The following is a 25,097-nucleotide window of genomic DNA, read 5'->3' as shown; positions in this document are numbered from 1 at the left end:
AATTGGGAATGAGTTTCAGGCACAGGGTCCCTTTAATGTAAGGCACAGACTGCTTCAACTGTCTGTCATAAGCACCTTGTTTTTTGGGGGGGGCATTTCTTTGTCCTACATTCAGCAGCAAGAGTTGTTTGCCTGTCAACTGGGTTAGAGCATCTCCTAAACTGCTCCCCCTTTTGGTTACCCCTCTACATTTCACTCCCTGCCCATCAGCATCTTGTGTGCTGTGTTTTTCAGATCCGAAGATGATGGTGCAGAACAATGGCTGAGAGGAGCAGACATGCAGACTGACTTCACAACCAGGGATTAAGAACAGATCATCACACACGACTGGGCCAATGGAGCCAAACGCGGGGTGTCTTTTTGAAGCGTTACAGTGAACTGGTCTTCATCCACTATGATCGACCTGAGCTACCTGACGGAGGAGGAGCAGGAGGCCATCTTGGCTGTTCTGAAAAGAGACGCCGAGCTGAAGAAGGCGGAGGAGCAGCGCGTGCAGTGAGTTTCATGCGGAGAAAACATTAGGTCTCCAACACGGCGCACGCGTTTTTTTTATGCGTTTTTATTTAGCTTTGATGGAAGTGGGTTGGGGTGAGAGAGAAGCACGTCAGGCACGCGTGAATGGCACATTGGATGCTTGGGGATTTCAATACAAATAGATTCAATTGTGACCCCTCACGCCTGTGCACGATGTGTATAGAAGGTGTTGATTCTGCTTTTCGAGATGCATGTGTGTCATTTGGGGCCTCAGAAATCCACCAGTATATCAGTGATATTATATACAGGGTAATGTTTGCCTTGAAGCTCCAGCATAGGCCACTACTTTGTTCAGGTCAGCTATTTCATTAAACGACATGCTTTGATTGATTTAGGTCCACAAAAGATGCCTTATAACCCTCACTACCAGTAATATTTTCTCTTCTTATTCTTTATTTATTGTGATATATTTCTTAAGATTTGCTTTATTTTAACTTATCCCCCTGATTTCACTTCATTCACAGTAGTGTGAGATGGATCGGGAAATAAATGTGGTTTCTTTCCTTCTTATTTCTTGGCAGAGGCAAAGTAGAAGTAGAGGCTTGTCTTGTGTTAAAGCCATGTCTTTTACAGGTGTGCAGTCTGGAGAACAGGCTAAAGGGTTTATGTGAGGTCCGGTTTTTATGCAAAGACAACACAGAACTACAGAACTATAGAACTATATGGTATTGGCAAACATAAAACAAAGCAGTTGATCTCTAGAAAGCATTGTTTATTCTGCATAAATGAGAGTAAAGCATCCTAATGGTTTGTCCGGCCACAGGAAGCTGCAGCAGATCATCGCAGACAGAGGACAGCTGAAGTACCTGACGGGAGAATGGTTCTACGAGACCAAGCAGCTTCGGCACCAGGAGCGAATCCACGGCTCTGATATAATATGGGCCTCTATGAAACACACACACAAACCCATGACCATCTGTAAGTTTACAGCATCGTAACAAAGGAGTTTTTATAGAGATTGTCACTTGTGCATCTAATTTCAAAGCCTTGTTGTTTACATTACTGTGACACTAAGCTCCTTGAGGGTTGTGATGCCTGCCAGCCAAGAATTGAGATGGTACAAATGCGATATTTAAGTTAGAAATTACAATTTAAAGGGGGCGGTGCTGTGTAAAATCGACTTTTTAGAGCTTTTTACCGTGTTAGAAAGTTGTTTACTCTTCAAAAACAGACCTGGAGCTGTGTTTCGACCCACCAGCTCATCTTTCAGTGATCTTTGAATCTTCCCCAGAGGCTGTAGTTAGCACCAAGAAGGCACCAGCTCCCAAAAAGCTCCTCCTGTTGCTCAAAGCTCCTCCTCACCTCTCGATGTCTTGCTACTTAATCCTGAATGAAAGTTCTTGAGTCGTCTTCTTTATCTAGTCTGTGTGAGAGCTGGAAGCTTAGTGTTGCTGACAAAGCCTTTTGGATGATACACTTCAACTACAGAGTACAGACGATGACTCAAGAACCTTTATCTCTTATCGCAAAGTAAAAACACTTGCCATAGCTTCACTACAGCCACACGGGCCGCCAGCTCTATGTTTTGTTCTTTTTTTATTTATTGAAACAGCTGTGCAGGAAAGGGGAACTACAAGATCTTTAGTTTTAGCTGATTTATATGAGTGTTACATAATGATACAGACATTATTATCAAATACCTGCAAGAACCGTTTTTAAAATGTACGTCCCTCTTTCTTTCTTTGTAAAATTAATGAGGCTTTTAATCTTTCTTCTCTCAATTTAGAGAAAAAAATATTCAAGGAGATGATGGTAAATTGTTGCAGCTGAAAAATCTTTATTGTTTGTATCTCAATAGCAGCTCTGTACAATTATAGTATCACTTTTTAGGTTTGTTTTGTCAGACACTAAGGTTAGAGATGTTAAAGATCTTTTACCTTTACATGTTTCAGCCGCCGAAAAGTGATACTAGAACACAAGTAGACACAATGAATGTTACGAAGTTTTCTGTACAATTATGCACCACTTAAACAGCAGACGCCTCTAAACCTGATCTCTCTCTGTACTTGTTCTACGCTCCAGTTTGGTTAAGTAACCTTTTGTTCTGACTTGTTGCAGTGGAGCTCTCACAGATACTGCCAGAGAGGCCCAGTTTTGTGGGCAGCGAGAACAAGGAAGTGTTCGTGCCGGCTGCTCTCGCCGGACTGTTGCAGCAGCCGCTCACACCGCCCGGCGACGACGACGACTGGTAAACTGCACAAACGGCGAAACACTACGGTTACGAAACATAAACAAAAGCAGTTTATTGTTAGCGTTGCGTGTTCTGTCACATGCCGGTCTGGCAGTGGATTTGCTGCGTTCGGGTTGTGATTTACAAGTGAGAGAATTCAGACTTGGAGCAAATGGACTCTCGGTAATTGGCCCTGAAATAATGAGTAATCCGCTTAAAAGGTCACGCCTCACATGCTCATGTTGATCAGTGGATTTAAGAGGCCGGGCTCACACTTTTAAATATTGATCTTTTCTTAGTGCCATTTTGAATGTTTGTTTATACAGCCCCCATTAATCTGCAAAGACTGGTTGGTCATGTTTATGATAAGACTTTTATTTGGCTTTCTGAAGCTTGTTTTTAGGTTGTGTTTATTAATAGGGAACAGTGGGAACCTGTTATGTGCCATCTTAGGGTTAGGGTTATTTTCTCCAATTATGCATATCCAAAGCGTATTGACTGAAGAGCTTACAGCCAATATGCCAGTGTGATACCTCATTTGAAAGCCAAGACCTTCTATATTCTAAAAATATGTGTAAGTTCTGTGTGAGTGAAACACAATTTAAATCAAGCGGCACGGTAGCGCTTGCTTGTACTTCACAGCAAGAAGGTCATGGGTTCGATCCCCGGGTGGACAGGGTTTTTCTGTGTGGAGTTACATGTGCTCCCCATGTCTGGGTAGGTTTCCTCCGGGTACTCCAGTTTCCCCTACGACTAAAAACATGTACAATAGGTCAGGATGAATGAGAGTGTGAGTGAGTGTGTCGGTGGTTAAAGGGTGGCTGTGGCTACAATAGTATCTTAACTCCACCAAGTAGGGCTGCAAGGTCTATCGATGTAAGAAATCGCAATTGAGATTTTGACTTGTGAAATAACCTAACCTCAAGAGGCTGAGGTTTTCATTTTTCTTCTGTCTCTGGCATTTGAGTAGTAGATGTTCATCAATCAGAATTGTGGAGTCTTGTGATCTATGGTTCAGCTGCAACAGATAAAAGGTCCGAGTTTCCATAAAGCAGATTCTAAACCTCTGGGTGCTACGGTTTCCTCTACCTCCAAAAACATGCTGGTCAGGTTGATCCACAGCGGCGGCTCAGGAAAAACACCTGAACACTCTTTTGTTGACAAATAAAGCACTTACTTTCTTACTTACTTACTTCGATAGACACTATGTGATTCCAACCCAGACTTATTTTAGTCACATGGCTGTCCCCTAGAGGTACTGAATGTTGGGGAAAGGTGGAAGCTGAACTCTTCCAGATAAGGGCGCTGTCCACATGAAACCAAATATCTTTTGGGATTGTTGTGTATTGTTCTAAGGTGGGTCAATTTGAGGAAGAATATGTTGTTTGACTGTCTAAAAGTAAACGTGACTCCCACAGTTTATGCATTGAAATGGATCGATATAAAAATTGCTAATTGAATCGCAATCACGATATTTGTCGGTAAAATTAGGTTTTTAGTCAAAACCGTGCCGCCCTGACACAGAGTATGGAGTGAATGAATGATTATCATTATCATAAATCTTACCCCTAAACCTAAACCTAACCCCCTCATCAGGGTGGACGACAAGTGTGGCAGATGGTAGAGCGGGTTCTCTCATGATCAGAAGGTCGGGGGATCGAATCCCACCTCCTGAAGGTGCACACTGTCGTTGTGTCCTTGGGCAAGACACTTCACCCACCTTTCCTCCAGTGTCTGTGTACATTGGTGTATGAATGAGAGTGTGAATGGGTGAGTGGATCATTGTGGTAAAGTGCTTTGAGTGCCTAATGTAGGTGGGAAAGTGCTGTATTAGTTGAGACCATATCTTACCTAGTTTTGTCATGATCATAGGGATGTCGTTTATTCCTTAGAGCAGGGGAAAGAGAAGATCCACTGGCTTCCAAAATGATTGGGAGAAATATGTTTGCACACAGCTGAGATTAGGAACTGTTAATGTATTAAAGAATAGAGATAGTGTTCAATTCCTCTAAAATTTATTGGGAGAGACTAGCCAAGACTGCTCTGTTTGGTTTAGTATACAGTACATACAACACTGTGATTGGTTGGGACTATCTTTGAACCACTTTTGGGCGATTCAGCTCCAGCTATTTTGCGAGGAAATATAATAATTGTCATTTCTATCAGGGACCAGGCTCAGAACCTGTATGAACTAGGGACGTCCAAACCACTGTCGCCCACAAAAGTAAGGTACCATTTTATATGACACAGATAATGTAATGTTTGGGTTTTTTTTCTGAATGTTGCCCTCTCATAAACGCAGAGAAGAAATCCCTTCAACAGCGGGCCAGAGGAGGAAGCACCCCATTCTCAAACGGATGGTAGGTCTGAACACATTCCTCTGCACTTGTCCATATTACTGTCTCTTGTCTAATGCAAAATCGTTATGTTTGAGGACAATTGATGAGCAATCACGGAAGCAGATAGGATGTAAATCACTGTAAGTTTTGGTTTAATTTTGCTTCAATGATGGGCTTTGGTGGTTCTTCAGTGCTGGTCCTCTGGGCCTAAGGGGGTTTGCTTGGCATGTCCTGGATTTCCAAATTTCATGTGAGGTGGAGTTTGCTCTTGGTGACTTTTTTACTTGTTTTTTCTCACAGCAATTGCAGTTATTTTGATAATACATGTCCTTGGGAAACTAAATAATATGTCTACTCACTCTGAAATGCATGAGTCTTGACTGTATTTAACAGTTCTTCTTTCAACCTTCTCCCAAATATGGATGTTCCAATATTGTGCAGCACTACTGGGTTCTCTTTATTATGATAGTGTAGCATTTATAGTGGTTGTTAAACATTATCTTTAGCTATTCAAATTGGCAGCCTGATAAATGATTAACTGGCTTTCCTGAAATAGTTTAGTAACTTTCACTGCAGCTGAAACATATTTAAAGGAACAGGCCACCGTTTTTACATACCGATATATGTTCATACCTGAGCTTAGACGAGTTGATGCGTAACTGTCTGGTCTTTGTTCGTGCGCTCAGTCACACAAATAGACCAAAGATGTTGTTAGCATTTAGCCTCTTCCAAGAAAGATTTATATTTAAATACAGTTACATGAACGATCAAAGTCTAGTAACACAACTTTAAACATGTTGATTTTCTAAAGCGATTATAAGGGGGACTATATTGTAAGGTGTAATAATACCTTAGGAGTGCTTCGACTCTACTGTGCAGACGTCGAATTGCTCCTGTATTATTACGCTTAAAATATAGTACCTTTTTTTCATCTGCACAAAGACCAGGCTCGTATCAACTCGTGTAAGCTCAGGTAAGAACATACACTGCTCACAAAAACTTAGGGCACACTCAAAAAACACAATGTAACTCTGTCCAGTTAGGAAGCCACACTTATTGTGAATCAATTTCACTTGGTGTGGAAATTAAACAAGAGGTGGAAATGAGAGGCAATTAGCAAGATCACTCCAAAAGAGGAATGGTTTTGCAAATGCAGACCATTTCCCTGTCTTCATCCTTTGTGGCGTATTTTTGGAACACTTTTGCATTTGTCCAGTGTTCTCACCACTAGAGGTATCATGAGGAGCATCTACAACCCACAGAAGTTGCTCAGGGAGTGATGCTCATTCAAAATGGCACGTCCATTCGTGCTGTGGCAAGAAGGTTTGCTGTGTCTCCCAGCGCAGTGTCCAGAGCCTGGAGGAGATACCAGGAGACAGGCCAGTACACCAGGAGACCTGGGGGGGGCGGCCGAGGTCAACAACCCAGCAGCAGGACCGCTATCTGCTCATTTGTGCACGGAGAAACAGGAGAAGCACTGCCCGAGCCCTACAAAATGACCTCCAGAGGGCCACAAATGTGCATGTTGGCACTCAAACGGTCAGAAACCGACTCCATGAGGGTGGTATGAGGGCCCGACGTCCACAAGTTGGGCCGGTGCTTACTGCCCAACACCGTGCAGCCCGATTGGCATTTGCCCGAGAACACAGCGATTGGCAGATTGGCCAATGGTGCCCTGTGCTCTTCACGGATGAGAGCAGGTTCACCCTGAGCACATGTGACAGACGTGACAGAGTCTGGAGACGCCCTGGAGAACGTTCTGCTGCATGACCGGTTTGGTGGTGGGTCAGTGATGGTCTGGGGAGGCATTTCATTGGAGGGCCGCACAGCCCTCCATGTGCGAGCCAGAGGTTCCCTGACTGGCATTGGGGACCGGGATGAGATCCTCAGACCTATTGTAAGACCATATGCTGGAGCTGTGGGCCCTGGGTTCCTTCTGATGCCTGATAATGCCAGGCCACATGTGGCAAGAGTGTGTCAGCAGTTCCTGCATGATGAAGGTATTGATGTTATGGACTGGCCTGCCCGTTCCCCAGACTTAAATCCAATAGAGCACATCTGGGACATCATGTCTCGGTCCATCCATCAACGCCACGTGGCACCACAGACTGTCCAGGAGCTGACTGATGCTCTAATCCAGGTTTGGGAGGAGATCCCTCAGGAGGACATCCGTGGTCTCATCAGGAGCATGCCCAGGTGTTGTAGGGAGTGCATTCAGGCACGTGGAGGCCACACACACTACTGAGGATGATACAGACTCGTTTGGAGGAATTTCTACAGAATTTGGATCAACCAGTGACCGGATTTTTCACTTTGATTTTGACTATAACTTTGGATCCAGACCTCCAGGGGCTGAGAATTTGATTTCCATTTATCATTCTTATGTTATTTTGTTCTCAACACATTGCCCTACACTATGAATAAAGATTTTCATCCGAAAAATCAAATTGATTGACATGTAGGATGTGTTTTTTGAGTGTGCCCTAAGTTTTTGTGAGCAGTGTATCTCAGTATGTAAAAACGGTGGCCTGTTCCTTCAACCTCTTACTCTTCGTCTTAACTGAGCGCATTTTCTCCAGTTTGCCTGTTTAATGCCTCATTTGAAAGCTAAGACCTACAAAACTGATCTTAACTTTTTTGTCGCTGTGTTTTTGTCACATTTTTGAAGCGTTTTTGATTCTTTTTCATCTCTTTTTGTTTTTGTTGCATTTTGTATTGTGTTATTTTCCGGCACTTTTTTGTCATTCTTTTGCTGCGTTTTGTTGCGTTGTCATCCTCGATTTTCCTCACTATTTTGACACTTTTTTTGAGAAGCTTTTAGATTTGGGTAAAGCCAAACTGGAGACAATGTGCTCGGTTCAGGTGGAGGTTAAGAAGTTAATCATTTACCTCAGCAGATTCAGTGTAACTGGAATTCCCCATGATTCATTTCAATAATGACCAATTACAGTGGTGCTAAGTAAACATTGTGCATGATTACTGTGCGACGAGTAGGAAACTTTGAGCCTGTCAAAGTGAAGTAAGTCCACACTCCACACACACAACGCTGCCCGACGAGCCGGGGATTTCACAGAAACACATTCCAATGCTTTAATCTTTACTGCATGACTCGCGGCCTGCAGAAAAGTTTCACAGCACCTGCACACAGGCCTTTTTATAGACCATTATTAACCCGGCGCTTTTTCTCCAGTTCGGCTTTACCCAAATCTAAAAGCTTCTCGACTGGAGCTTACAGCCTATAGGCCAGTGTAACGCCTCATTTGAAAGCGAAGACCAACAAATCTGAACATAACTTTTTTTGTCGCGTTGTGCCTGGTTACGGAGCAATTGGAGCAGTTTGAAAGGGGCGGGCCTAACGAGGGGGGAGAACGCGAGGCAAAATCCTCGACTACTTCATCCAGGATTAGTTTTGGCTGATGTTAATGTTAATTGAACTAACAACATAGTGGTGTAGCGAGTGACGTAACCTTGTCATTTCTCTGTGACGGCCGTGATTGGTTCGGCGAGGCCTTAGCCGCCAATCAGCAACTTGTTTACCGTGTATGGCCAGACCCACCTTCTTTCGTGCAGAAAGACGTGGGTGTGGTTTATCAGGCTAGATCGATACCACACTATCAATCCTGTGCTAATGTCGGTGTAGCGGAGTTATAACAGCCTGTTAAATCCTCAAAAGAGGTAAGATCCAGAGCCAGCGCCCCATTAAATTATTTAATTGTAAATTTAACATGTCTTTTAAGTTTGTCATATTGTCATTTACTTTTGTATTAGTTATGTATGTTAAGAATGTTCTTTCTTTTGGTTGTAGACTGTACGCGTCTACTGCTGTCGGGACTAACGGTATTTTGTTTCATGTGCCAGATTTCTTTCCATCCATCCATCCATCCATCCATCCATCCATTCTTTGTTTCCAAAATACATATTACATCTCTTTGCACATACGCGGCAAGCCTCAAAAAGTACATACCATCACTCTGAATGAGCCGGAAGTGTCGAAATATTAGCATGACAGGAGGATCACAATCTAAAAGCATCATAAGGCATCGTATCGCGTCTAAAATCCAACAACCTATAAACACACTTGACTGATAACCACGCTATCAATCATGTGAGTTGATACACCCTCCACAAAGGCGATGTGTTGGTTTTTTAACCTGATATGATACTTCACGATGCTTTTAAACTGTCACGCAAATATTTCTGCACTTCGAGCTAATTTACAGTGAGGTTTTGAGACTTAATAAGTATTTTGGAAATGAAGAATGGATTCTCAAGCGCTGTAGCCATCCATCCATCCATCCATCCATCCATCCATCCATCCATCCATCCATCCATCCATCCACCCACCCACCCAGCCAACCACCCATCCATCCATCCATCCATCCACCCACCCATCCATCCATCCATCCATAATAATAATAATAATATTAATGCATCGGTTTTATATAGCGCTTTTCTGGACACTCAAAGACGCTTTACATTGCATTATTCATTCACTCCATACCCGGTGGTGGTAAGCTACTATTGTAGCCACAGCTGCCCTGGGGTAGACTGACGGAAGCGAGGCAACCAGTCTGCGCCATCGGCCCCTCCGACCACCAACAACCACTCACTCACTACATTCGCTAGGCTTCCTGGTGTTACTAAACGGTCTCCCATCCAAGTACCGACCAGGCCCTTCCCTGCTTAGCTTCCAAGGTCTGACGGGATTGGGCATCGCAAAGGCGGTATGACCTCATCCAACCACCCATCCACCCATCCATCCACCCACCCATCCATCCACCCACCCACCCACCCATCCATCCATCCATCCATCCATCCATCCATCCATCCATCCACCCACCCACCCATCCATCCATCCATCCACCCACCCACCCACCCACCCACCCATCCATCCATCCATCCATCCATCCATCCACCCACCCACCCACCCATCCATCCATCCATCCATCCATCCATCCATCCATCCATCCACCCACCCACCCACCCACCCATCCATCCATCCATCCATCCATCCATCCATCCACCCATCCATCCATCCATCCATCCATCCAGATAACAGGCATTTCTGTGTGGAGTTTGCACGTCTTGTCTCTCTGTCTGTCCATCCGTCCTTTTGTCATCAATCCATCCATCCATTTTCTTCCGCTTTATCCGTGCCTGGGTCGCGGATTCTCAGCTGCTTAAGAATGGTGTTGTGATGCGAGGAGCCACCATCCAAGCAAGCTGGAAACGATGGCCCCTTCATAAGTCACGAGAGGAGAGGCTTCTCCTTGATGGATGTCGATAATCGATTGTTTGTCCAGGCCATTTAAATGTGCATCCATTTGGACGTTGAGTGGTCCAATTGAGGTGTTGAGTTGCTCCATGCGCTGCTTGGCGATTCCTGGGAACAGCTGAATGCCAATTCTTCCGTCACTCAATCGCAGGTTTAGCAATGAGCTCAGGGGCACTTTTAATCGCAAACCGACAAGTTCGACGGGGACAGATTTGATTGAAACAGAGATGGCAGTCACGGACACAGTGAACGACGGGAACGCAGAGAATGACCACGATGAACGCGATGGTAGATGCAAGAAAAAGGCCGGGTACACGTGGAAATTGACAAATGCAGCTTCATAAGGAACAATTTCGTCGAGTATTGTAACTGCGAGGTAGGATCGTGTAAAAGGCACCCAGTTTGGAAGAGGATAAGGCGAGAGGGAGAGGGGAGAGAGAAAAATGGTCACTGGTCCAATGTTAAATGTAAAAGGCTGCATTAATTTGTTTAGAAAAGTAATGACCATCTCTCCCACTTTACTGACGTCTGCCAGTGCTATGAAGAACCACTCTGGTCCATGCATTAACATATGAACTGATGCCAACAACCCAAGCACTGCAAACATGATTACGAGTAATATAAATATGTGATATAAGACTGAATTCGCAGATTTCCAGAAAGCAATTACTAGAGGCATCTGCTGATTCTGTTCTCCTTCTTCTTCCTCTTCTTCTTCTTCGATATTTATTTGATATCTATTAAATAAAGGCATCCGCTGATTCTGGAGATCTTGAAACAGTTCTTCGTCTTCTTCTTCTTCTTCTTCTTCTTCATCTGTAACAGGGTCTCCCCTCTCCATTTTTGCAGGTTACAAAATAACTGCTGTGATATTGTACCAAAAAAATCACCTTTTCCGCTCTGAAAGCTCTGAAAATGTCAGCCACTGTCAAATGATCTCAGACACACAAACTGACTTGTCACGTTGCTATGACTACGACTCTCCAATGGGTTCTAGAATTTGATGATGTCACACTCCCATGTGGCGTTTGGTAAATTCCACAGTTACCATGGAGATCCGCCATACTTGTAGCTTGTAGACCAGGGGTAGGCAACGTCAGGCCCGGGGGCCAAATCTGGTTCTGTTTTTGTGTGATTTTTTTCTTGCTTTTTGTGATTTTTTTAGTCACGCTTTCACCCTTGTTTACGTCTTGTTTTCGTCGCTATTTTGACACTTTTTTTCAAGAAGCTTTCAGATTTGGGTAAAGTGTGGGAGAAATTGCGGGGGTTAAGAGGTTAAGACATGTATGATGTAGAAAACTTGCAGAAAATGGTGCTTTACGTGGGCTATAAGTTTGAGGTTCGGCCCTCGGTGTTTTGGCAATGAAGAGAAACGACCCTCCATGACGCAAACTTGTCTACCCCTCATTTACAATAGTATACTGTATATATTTACAGTATTTTCAGATGTTTTTTGTATTTTACATTCAGTAATTTACAATATTTAAAATACAGAACCGTCATATGTCTACAAATGGTCAAATAAAACAAACATTGTTCAAATCAAATATCTCACATTATTCATGTCCAAGTCTAAATTTCATACTTCTTTAACATTGTAGCTTTTATGTGTTTCTTGAACACTAGAAGAGTTTCTGACTCTTTCACTTCTTTCTGAAGTTTATTCCTTAAACTTTTTGTAACTTTTTTGCAGCTTTCTCCCCACTTTTTAGTTTTGTTTTTACCACTTTTTTTTGTCACGTTTTTGTAGCGTTTTCATCCTCGTTTTTGTCACTATTTTGACGCTCTTTTCAATGAGCTTTTAGATTTGGGTAAGGCCTAACTGGAGAAAATGTGCCCGTTTCAGGTGGGGGTTCAGAGGTTAACAGCTAATTGAAAACCCATATATGTCTATAACTGTGATGAACATACATTAATAACATTGTTGTCTCTCACTTCCTTCTTCAGAGTATATCTTACCAACGGATCTGATCAATCCTTACGGTCTTCTCCAAAGTGTGGACCCGATCAACACATTTCCCTCCTTTTCACAAAAGTCAGTTCTCACGCCTGTGCCTGAAGAAAACCCAACCAGTATCACAAATGAAGATGTAGATACAGAAGGAGATGACGGAGAAGACATTCACGCTAACAGCTCTGCTCCCAGGGGCATCCTGAAGCACTTGTCCTGCGCAGAGTCAGTTTTATTGGACACACAGAGTGAGTCTCCCACGGACCCCTGGACCGACAGGAAGCAGGTGAGGTTCAGTCGCGGTGGGGTGAACATTCAGGATGGGAAGGAGCTTGGAGAACACGGCCTGTTGGATGTGGACGCACTCGCTCCGGCAGAAGAGGAAAACGACAGTGAAGCGGGAAATAAAAGTGTAGCTGAGCCTGTGCTGGAGCTGCCGGCGAGCAAATCAACCGAGACGGAGGTGGCATTGCAAGATGGCGGCCAGCAAGAAGCTAAAAGTGGTAAGTGACTTGTTTAAACTTAGTTACTAACTCTTTTTGACTACATAATGGTGACAATATGACCTGAACTATTTTCAACAGGCTCATTTTTGTTCACTGTTACACAGAAATAACCCGCTCAAAACCTCTAAAATGGTCAGATAATAATTATAGCAGACAATTTTATACACAGACTATATACAGTTGTGCTCAAACTTTTACATACCCTGAACATACCCACAGAATTTCATCATAGGCCATAATGAGCCTTGTTGACAACAGAAAAATCCACCATACCTACTGTGAAATATGGAGGTGGTTCGCTGATGCCACTGGCTCCAGCAAAGTAAAGTGAAGGTTCTGGAGTGGCCATCCTGTCTCCTGACCTCAATATCATTGAACCACTGTGGGGAGATTTCAAACGTGCAGTTCATGCAAGACAGCTCAGGAACTTATAGGAAATGGAGGTTTTTTGCCATGAAGAAAGGGCTGCTTTACCATCAGAAAAAATAAAGAACCTAATCCACAACTACCACAAAAGACTCCAAGCTGTCATTGATGTCAAAGGGGGCAATACACATATTTTGATCAGGGTCATTTTGGTACTTTCTTTTTTCATTATGATTTAAAAATAGCAAACTCAGTTGGCTCACCATAAATGGCTTCACACAACCATTAACTATGAGCGAAAAAATAAATGTTATCTTTCACATTCTCTAAAATTCTGTCAGGTTATGTAAGGACAACTATATGTCCATCCTGAGCTGTTAAAGTTTCATGAATATATATATATATACATTTTATATCAGATCGACTTGGCCCATGCTAAATGAGCCTTAGTGACCCCGACCTAATTATAGGTTAATGAGCTGAAACGAGGCACCTCCAGGAGCACTTTACGATACTTGGTTTATGACACAAATACCTGAATGTTAAACCCTTTTCAATACCTATACTACAATATTTGTCTAGAACCATACAACAAACCAATGATGTACATTTATTCCATACATTTTAAATTTGTGTCATTTATTTAAGCTGAAACAACCAAGTATCTTTCCTTAGTGGTGTCCCTGGACCCAACAAGGAATCAAAAGGCAAGGCAAGGCAAGGCAAGTTTATTTGTAGAGCACAATTCATACACAAGGCAATTCAAAGTGCATCACAGTTGCATAAATACAAGAAAACAAGTAGAATCAATTAAAACATCAACATAAAATTAATCAATTACAGTAAAAGGCAAGAGTGCAGATAAAATACTTTCAGTCATATACACGGGCAAAAAGAACTGTTTTCAGCCTGGATTTGAACATTGTCAGAGTTGAGGCCTGTCTCACATCCTCATGAAGACTGTTCCAGATTTTAGCTGCATGAAACTGAAACGCAGCCTCACCGTGTTTATTATTGACTCTTGGAACCACCAGGAGGCCGCTCCCTGAAGTTCTCAGGGTCCGAGATGGTTCATACGGCTGTAACATGTCAGAGACGTACTTTGGTGCTAAACCATGAAAAGACTTGTACACAAGCAGAGCTGTTTTAAAGTCTATTTTCTCAAAACTTGGTCTCTAAAGAAAAATACTTGCTTAGACTTTGTGAACAAAGCAAATGGCAAACTCCTGTGATTAAATCCTAATTTACTATAATCTAGTAAATTCACAGAAACTGAAAAATGATGATAAAAGCTTTAACAATAGTAATCCATGTTTTAAATGTTGTTTGGCAGGTGAGTCGGAGCCATGCCAGACCCCAAATCAAGAGTCCTGTATTATTTCAGCCAGTCAGGAGCCAGGTAAGCCTGTCCAAGCGGAGACACCGCCTGAGGACGACCACATCGCTCAGACCGCTGAAAAGCAACCGACCAGTGAGAGCTCCAAGAAAGCCTCTCGTGCAATCTCACCAACAGCTAAACAGAAGCTTTTTGGATTTTTTAAAAGAGACAAGGCCAAAAACACTGACGCACAGAAGGAGGAGGTGAAGCAGAAAAAAGCACAAAGCGAGGATTTAGTGAAAGGCTTTTCACAAGAAAAAACGACTGATGCTGAGACGACACAAGTGCGAACTCTCCAACTCAACGCTATGCAAAACACTGCTTTTAGTGAATCAGCAGATGCCCCTTCACACACAACAGAGGACAGGGATGCAAAGTCTACAGAAAGCTCATCCGATTTGAAAGCATCCCCAGAGGAGGAAAACAGCAAGCCAAATACAGCATGTGCCACAGAAACCGCACAGCATCAGGACACTGCTAAAACTGAATCTTTACAAAGTATTACCAGCGATACCTTGGGAATTCAGGAAGATCGGAGTAAAGAAAATGAGGAAATCGCAGGGAATGAAGGAAATTCTCAATGTGAACAACTGACAGAGTTTTTTAAGGAAGACGGCACCTATCGAGCGTTTCCTGTTCTAATTTACGAAGACAATGAAGACTCCATCATATGCTCAGTACCAGAGACGCAGCTCCGTGAAACCAGATCGAAGCTGTCCCCGGCGCAACTTCCCAGACTGCTCGTGTACAACCCCCAAGACGACAAACCGGCAAATGTAGGCGAGCTCAAGAACTTCTGGGAGGAGTGTTCGGGCGGTAGGACAAGCGCGCCCTGCAGCCCGGTTCACTCAAGTAAAGTTTCTTTCTCTGCATCTCCATTGAAAACCTCAGGTAGCCAGAAAAGGCAGGACATTGCTGAATCGTCTCCTTCCAAGATCATTACGATGAAATCCGTCATCGTTAGCGATAAAGGATTTGTGGGCCAGAGTGTGGAGAGATCACCGTCGAAAGGTGGCAGTGATGTGTATAAACAAGTAAAAGACAGCGCAAATCTGCAGGAAAGGCCGTACAGCCCGAGCAAATCTCCAAGTAAAAGATCTAAAGACCTGCACGATGAACTGAGGCGCAGTCCGTCCAAGACCTGCCACCCAAGGGTGCTGCCAAGAGAATGTGCCAGTCCTGAAGGGAGTAGACCCGGATCGCCTTTGAAAACCTTTCCGATTGTCATAGATCCCGAGGAGCATCTGGGGAATAAGTCAACTGTGGTGCCGAGACTGAAGAAAAGTCCATCCTCAGATGTAAAAATGAATAGTGAAAACATACAAGGATCTCATGACGAAGCTCCTCTTGCAAGATCAGTAATCCCTCAAGATTATCAACACTATTTGGGGCCACATGACAGAGCTCATCTTCCCCCATTTCAGCAAAGAGATGAGCGCGATGCTGCCGCCGTTCTGCACAGACCACAAAGTCCCCTCAGAGAGTCTGTGGGAAACCAGAGCGGGAACAAGGATCCTCGAGTCTGCTCCTGGATTGAGCAAATTAAAGACTCCAGTGACGACACGGCCACACGAGCGTGGTCTCTGTCTCGGGCAAGTTCAGACAGTGAGCTTTTCATTTCTGTCTCCACTCGCTTCTCTGTTGATTGAGAAATGGTGGTTTGGGTCAATCATAGCTAGAGGTAACAGTGCATGAAATTGCAAAGCTGATGTTACAGACAGTTGTAATGTTGTTTGTTAAAGCCAATAGTTTCTATGAAAGTCAGTAAGTGAACGTGGGTAAAGTGCTCTACATATTTAGCAATAACTTGGAGTAGTTTTATACTTTTATTACACAGTATGTTTTACTTGTACTCTATTCTGAAGCAACAGTATCTTACCTGAGTAGTTTAAAACGTTTTGCTCTAAATCTGTAAGCGATAAAGGCTTGATATAAGAAGTGAAAATGACTTCCTGCAGTCAGAGGAAGAGTGCAGGATGTGAGCAGCCAGTGGTTTGAAAACCACACTTTTCTGATATGTCAAGATATTAGACAAAAATTAGACCAAATTGAGTTTGTTAGACCGTGTCATGCTTAGTCTGTCCTTTTAAATCAACACTAAAACAAGTACGCTCAAACATTTACTCATTACTGAATTATTTACTTTAGTAATTATTTCATTGGCTCCTGTTTATTTGTCCTTGAGAAAAATGATTTGAACATTGCTCTTCGAGTAAATATTTTGGCCACTCTACTCCCTTCTGGGTGATTTGAGTTGGATATCCACAAAATGACAAATTTACAAAGCACATTTCACACAATGGAATACATTTTAAGTAAAATGTTCATTAAAAGCAATACAAATAGAATGTTACTGACATTGTACAAATTTCAGTGGACAGTGCCATTAGTATAAATTGGAGTTTAGTACTTATAATATAAAGTCCTCTCCCATTAAAGGGGCTGGATGAAAGTTGGCCATTTTATGCTTACTTCTACCACCTCAGGCCATATGTGTAACAGCACCTTCTATATTAAGCTCGTGCATGACGGCAATTCGGACCCGAAGTAACTCCTTTTTAAGTGACAGTGCAGGATTTTAGAGGCAGTTGTGGTGAACAGGTCTGGGCTCATTCTACACTTTAGGACATTGTTGGAACATTGTTGGAGCATTTTTAAACTCCCTATAGTTCCTTTAAAGTAAAGAAATAAGAGCGACTGGATCAAATTAACATTATCAACACCTTCATATTTGGCTGGTCAGGCTCATCTTTAAATATCTGACGAATAACTCTAAATGTATGGATTTTAGAGACATTTGCGCTGCAGTTTTTCCTTTGTTTCTGGCAGATTATGAGGACAAATCTAGCCCGAGCATGTCGACGCTGAAGCGGTTATCTGCCAGGATGTCCTCCTCCAAAAGTCTGGAAAACCTCATGTCACCAACAAGTAACAACAGATCGATTTGGAAGAAGTGCACAATCATAGGAAATAATATATGTTTTCATGTTTTCTCACAGGGGAAGAAAAGGAACAAATGAACAAGAGTGTGGATGATGGTAATTGCAACATACTGAAAATACAAACAATACTTATTTAACAATATCTGAACAGAAACTTGCTAATGCTTTGATTGTATTTGTAGTTTCAGAAATACCTTCAGCAACTTCAACTCCTTTTGCCAAGTCAAAGAAATCTAGTGCGTCTGTGCCTGCTTTTCAGCTGGACGAGGTAAATGCTCGGATTCAGTGGGCTGAGAAAGTTTAATTAGCGGCATTTTATTATGTTGCAGTTTTAGACTATAACCATATAAGTCGTGTTACAGTTCTATTGATCAAATGTCTACACTGATTAGCCTAAACAAACTCCCCCACATCTACTCCTGCGCTGGTTCAGGAAGTAAAAATCCCACTCAGAATCAACATGGACTTCAAATATCAAGAGGCACAGGCAAATAAATATCTTATATGTACCAAATTGAAAAAACAGGGATGCTTTTATACACTGGAATCCTATTTATCTACCCATTGCTGCCACTTCAACTGGAATTTTTAATTGGATTTTCACTTCCAGAAAACCTTAGGTGGGTGGGACTGTTGGACCCCATAAGCCTGAGTGTAGAGAATATAACATATATGATTTAAAGCAGTACTAAGTAACTTGTTTGCCTTAAAAATTCCCTTTCGTAGTCCCTCTGGGTGGGGGTAATACAAGTGTTGATGGGATGATGGGTCTTTCATCTCCTCCTGGTGTCTCTGGCCCGAAAACCACAACTGCAACTTTGCACCGGGTCGGAGGCACAATACACACTAATATAATTAGAAAAAGAAGAAGCTAACAGGCTAACGGGCAAAGCTAACTGTGGGCTTGCTCCACTTAAACAGTATTTACAGCCAAGTTTGAGTGAAAAAAAAAATCTCCATTGTGTAATTGGATATACCTCTCTAACCCTTTGTCTTTTCTAACGGCGTTGTATTTACTTTCACGGACAATTAAGTAAAAAAACTAAGTATGCTACGACACCTGCAGTGGTGCTTATGGCCTATTATATATATGGCTTATTAGTTTAGCTTTAAACAACATCAAGAATGCAGCGTAATAACATTGGAATAAATAGAAGGGGTTTCTTACCAAAACCCATTGCATTGATCTGTAACAAAAATCACAAAGAGACAGAAGTTGACATTATTAGATGATGTTATTTGATCATACTAACACAGATATGTATTTTTTTATAACCAGACAGACAGCGACAGCCCATTTGAGAACAATCTGAGCTGGAGGAGAAACACTGGCAGCTCCATGTCCAACATAAGCATCTCCTCCGGCATGGCTTCCATGTCCTCTGTACGTCACTGGTCCCAAAGAGGAAGTCTGATTTGCATAGAGCCACATATCGCAATAAAATCAGTGTTGTTTATGTGCAGGTAAGCGGAAGCATGACCAGTATTAACCACGCAGACCTGGGCGACGTCGATGTACAGGGCACCATTCAGTTTGCGGTCAACTACATCCAAAAGCTCGGGGAGTTTCAGATCTTTGTGGTGCACTGCAGAGATCTGGCCATGGGGGATTCCAAGAAGAGCCGCTCGGACCCGTGAGTAATCAAGTGTACTGTGCCCTCAAGAAATATTGGAGCCCCTGGTAAATATGTCTGTCTACCCCTTTAAACCTCAACTCATAATCAACAACTTTAAGGTTATTCTAGGTCAGGGTTCCCCAACTAAATCTGTTCGAGGTCCGCAAACTTACCAGCGTGACCTCGTGTCAGTGTCGATTTACATAGTAGAGCTGCTCAAAGAATAATTCTCCCATTTTAATTCAATGCGTTATTTATTTTGTCTGTTTCATTGTTCATTTCCCCCAGATATTAAAGGTGCATTATGCAACTTTTAATGTGAAAAAAGTTGATATTTGTGCATACTTGTAGACCTTTTAAAAAAAATAAAAATCCTCATAATGCATATTTGGGATTGTATCCGGCTCGAAGGACCAATCTTAGGGATTGTAGGACTGTATGAGGATTCTGGCATTCTTCATCCACTCAACACATCGAACTCACAGGACACAAAGCGGCAGTTTCGAAGCTTTACTGAAGGTTACAAAGGTCTATTACAAATATCTGATTAGGTTGCAAATATCTCGTGATCTGAAAGTACATATGGAAAGACTGGTTACTACGATAATACACATAACTGACACCTCGATCACAATACTTAAGTTAGCTTAGTGTAGATTACAATAAATATAGCCAGAAACGAATAATTAACAAGAAGAAGAAGAAGAAGAAACTTTATTTATGTAGCACCTCTCACAGATAAACTGACAAAGTGCTTCACAAAGGATCGCAAAAACATTACATCACAGAAAAAATTGACACAATCACAGCCTTGTCAACTAAAAGCTCGTCGAACCAACAGAGTCGGCGACAGAGGGAGGTCATTCCACAATTTAGGAGCAACGGCTTCAAAAGACAAGTCTCCTCTAAATATCATCTGAAACTATACTAGGAATATAAATTAACTACAAATATATCATTTGAACCCACCTCTGGAAACTAGAAGAGATAATGAATGTATAAGTGGCTCAACTCAGAATATATACAACATTGCTCTGCCCTCTACAAAACACAAAATAGCTTCAAACAAGATGAATTGAAAAAGTAAATAAAGACTCAAATGTCGGCTAGACACAGACATTTGATCGTCTCTCACGTCTAAGATTATGAATACAGGGTCACACATGGGCCTCGTGTCTAACTTTTCTCAGCATACTGTTCGAAAGATGGTCCTCATCTCTCCAAGAATTACTGCTTGAGAGTTATTTGGGTCATCGGCTTCTTTTATTTGGAGCTTGGTAGAAAAAAAAGCCCCTGCTCTCTCACAAACACAAACTGAAGTGCCACGAGTTCACCCCAAAGATCTCACTCTTCAAATGGGACAGTGTTTCGTGGGCAGATGAGAAAATATAGGGATTTTGGCGACGTTGCTTGATGTGACTTTGAGAAGTTTTTAGGCTAGCTCTGTCCCCTGACCTGAATCCCACTGAAAATGTGTGAATAATTTAGTAACTTATTTATTGAGTTGAAGCTTAAAGGGTAAACAGTAAAGACATCTTTGTACAGCATTCTTTTCTCATATTTACCAGTCGCACCAATATACTGAGGGCGCTTTATATCCATCCATCCATCCATCCATTTTCTTCCGCTTTATCCGGGGCCGGGTCGCGGGGGCAGCAGTCTCAGCAGAGATGCCCAAACTTCCCGATCCACACACACTTCCTCCAGCTGTTCTGGGGGGACCCCGAGGCGACACCAGGCCAGCTCGGAGACATAGTCCCACCACCGTGTCCTGGGTCTTCCACGAGGCCTTGTCCCACTAGCTTTATATCATGTAAAATAAAGATAACATGTGCTAATGCTCTATCTTTTTTTCCGTTTTGTTAAAGATATGTTAAATGTTACCTTCTACCTGATAAAACTAAACTGGGTAAGAGGAAAACCACTATCAAGAAGAAGACGGGGAACCCTACTTACAATGAAATCCTTCGGGTAAAAAAAACCTTTATCATCATCAGTTGTTAATAATTTATAAGCACAAAAAAATAGATTAATGTTCTTGCTCTGAACACGGATATAAACCCTGCAAGACACAACTCGCCCAAACCCTTTTCCAAACATGAACCTCAGACACAGGGATGGTGCGCACTGTTACTACGGCAACACACACAGTTAGGTTTATATGTGTAATTAACAAATGATGAGGAATACTATGTCAATGTTTTTACATGGTACATGGTTTTTACAAGTATTTGCCTTTAGTGATTGATTAGAGGACCTTTCACTTCTATCTTCGGAAGTCTGGCTCTTGTAGTCAACCTGTCCTACATTTAGTAGTAGTATTAGTAGTAGCCTAGTAGTAGTAGTAGTAGTAGTAGGGGAGATGGACCTATATTGGACCCCCTAAGAACATATCCGTATATCCCCTTTCTAATTAAGTGCATCAAAAGCATGTGTGCCTCAGTGAATGAGTTACAATAAGTGCTCTATGCATACAAGATATGAGCTTGTCAAATATTATATTATTGCAGTAAAATCCAAAAATCAATCTTTGGAACTGCTCTTCCAGGCAGTTCCAAAGACTAAAACCTCTAACGAAAATGCATCACATTTAAAAAAAAAAAATTATATTATTCATTAGTTCTTGCTTTAACTTTTTTCAAGTTTTTCCTTGGTGTAAGGACGAAGCTTATTACGTGCTTTGTACACCACTATTACTGTATTGAGGTAAACATGATCATGTATTTTCAACATGTTTAGCTCTTCAACAATATGATTGGTTGGTGCATAATCATCTGCTTTATCAGTAATCCCTATCGCCTTTTTTAGTAGGAAAACAGAATGACGGCTGGATTTGTAGTTGAAGATTACATTGCAAAAAGAGATATCTTTGTTTGGATTGTTGTTACTGTACTCTACAATTGCAACCTGTGAGAATAAGTGACATATTTTTAAGGCACTACCATAGCTCTGGTCATGAAACAAAAAGAAAATTACAAGCACTGTTTTGCAAATTTACTCTTCAATTGTTTCCCCATATTTCTATTTGACAACGAGAGCGAGCAGAAGATTTTGAACACAGAAGCAAATCAGCCAATCCAGTCCGCTCGACCATATTTAAATCTGTGCTGTTTTTATGAAGTCTCTTGTTTGTTGCCTTTGTTCACTAATATTATCTTTCTTTCCTCAAGTTTAAAATTTTGCTTGAAGTATTGAAATCGCAACACTTGAACGTCTCCGTTTGGCACAATGACACCTTTGGACGCAACAGTTTCCTCGGGGAGGTGGATTTGGATTTGTCAGAATGGGACTTCAATAACGCGACAATCAATGAATACGCATTGAAAGCCAGGGTAACAAAGTAATTTCTGCTGTATAACCACATTTGAATTATGCTTATAATGCGGCGTATTCCGTTCATAGACAACCTCACCTGTTCTTGTCACATCGACGCCTTCACCGACTCGCGCAGTGGACACGAGCGGACAGATGAGAGTCGCTCTGCGGTTTCTGCCCCAGACTTCCCATAGTGAGCACAAAACTGTATTTGGTTTGCTTTAGTCGATTTAGAAAGTATTTGTGCCTCTACTTATTATAATGTATTGTTGTAGTCTGAAACAGAAAATGCCTAAATTACTTTCGTTTTTGAAGAGGCTAAAACAACGGCATTTGTCAGCATCCAAGTGGTTAATTTTATCTTTGGGAAATTAACAAAAAACGTACATTCTATTTTGAAAGACGGCAACGTTTCACTCTCTAGATAAAGAGTAAAGTGCTCCCGTCTAATACGATTCCAGTATCATACATCTAAACCAGGGTTCCCAAACTTTTCTGGCTGGGACCCCAAAAATGTGCACGTAAACAACTTGGGACCCCCATTTTTTAAAGTTATTGCCTCTTCTGCTACTTTAGATCAGAAAAAACATTTTAAAGGGACTGTACAGAGTTTTAAAATGTTAAAACTAAGTATTTTCCTCCCCCGACATGTTCCAGCAATTTCCTAATGTGTTGAGTGAGCTCAGGACCTGTTCACCACAACTGCCTCTAAAATCCTGCACTGTCACTCAAAAAGGTGTTAATTCGGGTCCGAAGTGCTGTCATGCACAAGCTTAATATAGAAGCTACAGTTACACATAAGACCTGAGGTGGCAGCAGTGAGTATAACATTACCAACTTGCATCTAGTCTCTTTAAAGGGACTACACAGAGTTTGAAAATGTTAGAATTTAGTATTTTCCTCCCCCTAATCGTCTTAATTGGGAAGAATAAGCCCAGACCTGTTCACCACAACTGCCTCTAAAATCCTGCACTGTCACTCAAAAAGGTGTTACTTCGGGTCCGAATTGCCGTCATGCACGAGCTTAATATAGAAGGTGCAGTTACACATATGACCTGAGGTGGCAGTAGTGAGTATAAAATGGCTAACTTGCATCTAGCCCCTTTAAAATCAAGTTTTAAACAAATTATTTGCCCCCATGGTGACCCCCAGAAGGGCCCCGACCCACACTTTTGGAACCACTGGTCTAGAAAATAAAATATGAATAATAAATAGATGACTTTATTGCTTTGACTGCAGTGAAAAACTCTTTAACTCTTGAAAACTCTTGAAAGTAAAATGTTACAATTGTTTGAAAATTGTGCAATTTAAATCCACTGTACTCCAGTAAATGGTTTCATACTCAGGTAAAAGAACGTCCAGGATGGAAACTGGAGAGGTGCAGATTTGGGTGAAGGACTGTAAGAATCTTCCACCAATCAGAGGCGTCATCATCGACCCCTTTGTGAAATGGTAACATATCTTGCCCGCTGCTGTGTTCTGGTGCGTGTGTGACAAAAACATTAAAGCTCTCTCGTTTTTATTTCAGCACTGTGCTCCCGGATACAAGCAGAAAGAGCAGACAGAAGACTCGCGTGGTGAAGAGGACAGCCAACCCCATGTTTAACCACACCATGGTCTACGACGGCTTCAGATCCGAGGACTTAAAAGAGGCCTGCGTGGAGATCACAGTGTGGGACCATGACCGGCTCAACAACCACTACATCGGAGGACTGAGACTGGGTTTGGGGACTGGTGAGCCACTATCTGTAGAAACGGTCTTCTGCCAGGGCTTGACATTGCAAAATAAACCAGGATGTCATGATCTCTGTGTTTTGTGTTCAGGGAAGAGTTATGGCGTGGATGTGAGCTGGATGGATTCAACGACGAGTGAGGCAAACCTGTGGCAGAGGATGCTGCAGTCTGACGGGGAATGGGTTGAAGATGTCTTACCTCTGAGGATGTTGCTGATGGCAAAATCCATGTCAAAGTGATTTCCAGATCTATTGTAAGATTGTTAGAGAAGGGTTTTTAAGTTGTCATCTGTATGTTTTTTTTTCTTTAGAGTAGGGGCTTCGCCGTCAAAGGCGGAAGCATCCAATAAACAATCAGAACAGATGACGACTTGAACCCTTGCGGACGATGGAAAACTCCTTCGACTGAGAGTTTACAACATGAACCCCTGTGCCTTTAATCAAAGATGTACATTTTTATTTGATGACAAATCATTACTTCATGAAATAATATATCAAATATATTCTCTCAATTTTCATATTATCGAGATGAAATATTTATTTGTGCAAATTGTAAAAGATTGAGCTATTATATCTATCTATTAATTACTCGTCTATCTAATAAAGTAAATACACACAAAATACAACTTTGTTTTACTAAGTAGTTGCATATATTTCAAGCTGTCCTTTTCCTATACGTCGACAAAAATATTTAGTCGCAATTTTAGTTAAACGTTTTTATGAGGCTAAATTTATGAATAAAATGTCCAGATATTTTCGTCGACTAAAATATGACTAAATAAAAATGAAAAGAAGAAACTAAAATCATCCAAACTTCCAATGACAATTTGAAAGATCCTCATATCATTTAAATTCATGGCTGAAGGAACAGCTCTGTGCTTTGTTAATTTGGGAGTAGCTCCATGAAGCAGAGGACCTTGATTAAATATGATGTTAATAAAGATTCTAAATGCAAAGTTGACTAAATTCATC

The 25,097-nt window shown here is 41.8% G+C and overlaps 1 protein-coding gene across 1 annotated transcript; it reads left to right on the top strand.

Moving 5' to 3' along the window:
• Positions 1 to 374: 374 nt before the first annotated feature.
• sytl2a (synaptotagmin-like 2a) lies at positions 375 to 24,644 on the top strand. Its single transcript, XM_079565563.1, has 19 exons — positions 375 to 495; positions 1,298 to 1,452; positions 2,593 to 2,722; positions 4,871 to 4,928; positions 5,007 to 5,064; positions 12,266 to 12,772; positions 14,475 to 16,124; positions 17,349 to 17,447; positions 17,519 to 17,557; positions 17,644 to 17,729; positions 18,741 to 18,845; positions 18,926 to 19,095; positions 20,946 to 21,048; positions 22,248 to 22,409; positions 22,480 to 22,585; positions 23,739 to 23,844; positions 23,921 to 24,126; positions 24,217 to 24,361; positions 24,437 to 24,644. Exons 1-19 carry the CDS (start codon positions 395 to 397, stop codon positions 24,498 to 24,500), a joined length of 4,050 nt encoding a protein of 1,349 aa, XP_079421689.1. The 5' UTR covers positions 375 to 394; the 3' UTR covers positions 24,501 to 24,644.
• The last annotated feature ends 453 nt before the right edge of the window (positions 24,645 to 25,097 follow it).

The sequence above is a fragment of the Gobius niger genome (assembly GCF_951799975.1).
Source record: "Gobius niger genome assembly, chromosome: 11".
Taxonomy (NCBI): domain Eukaryota; kingdom Metazoa; phylum Chordata; class Actinopteri; order Gobiiformes; family Gobiidae; genus Gobius; species Gobius niger.
The sequence above is the reverse complement of the archived record's forward strand: the minus strand, read 5'-3'. Positions and strand labels throughout refer to the sequence as shown.

Bases quoted from the DNA above. Each gene is read 5' to 3' on its own strand.
- sytl2a (XM_079565563.1), top strand. From the start codon at position 395: ATGATCGACCTGAGCTACCTGACGGAGGAGGAGCAGGAGGCCATCTTG. The intron at 2,723-4,870 runs GTAAACTGCACA...CATTTCTATCAG, and splicing joins CCCGGCGACGACGACGACTG to GGACCAGGCTCAGAACCTGT. The intron at 17,730-18,740 runs GTAAATGCTCGG...TTTTATAACCAG, and splicing joins CTGCTTTTCAGCTGGACGAG to ACAGACAGCGACAGCCCATT.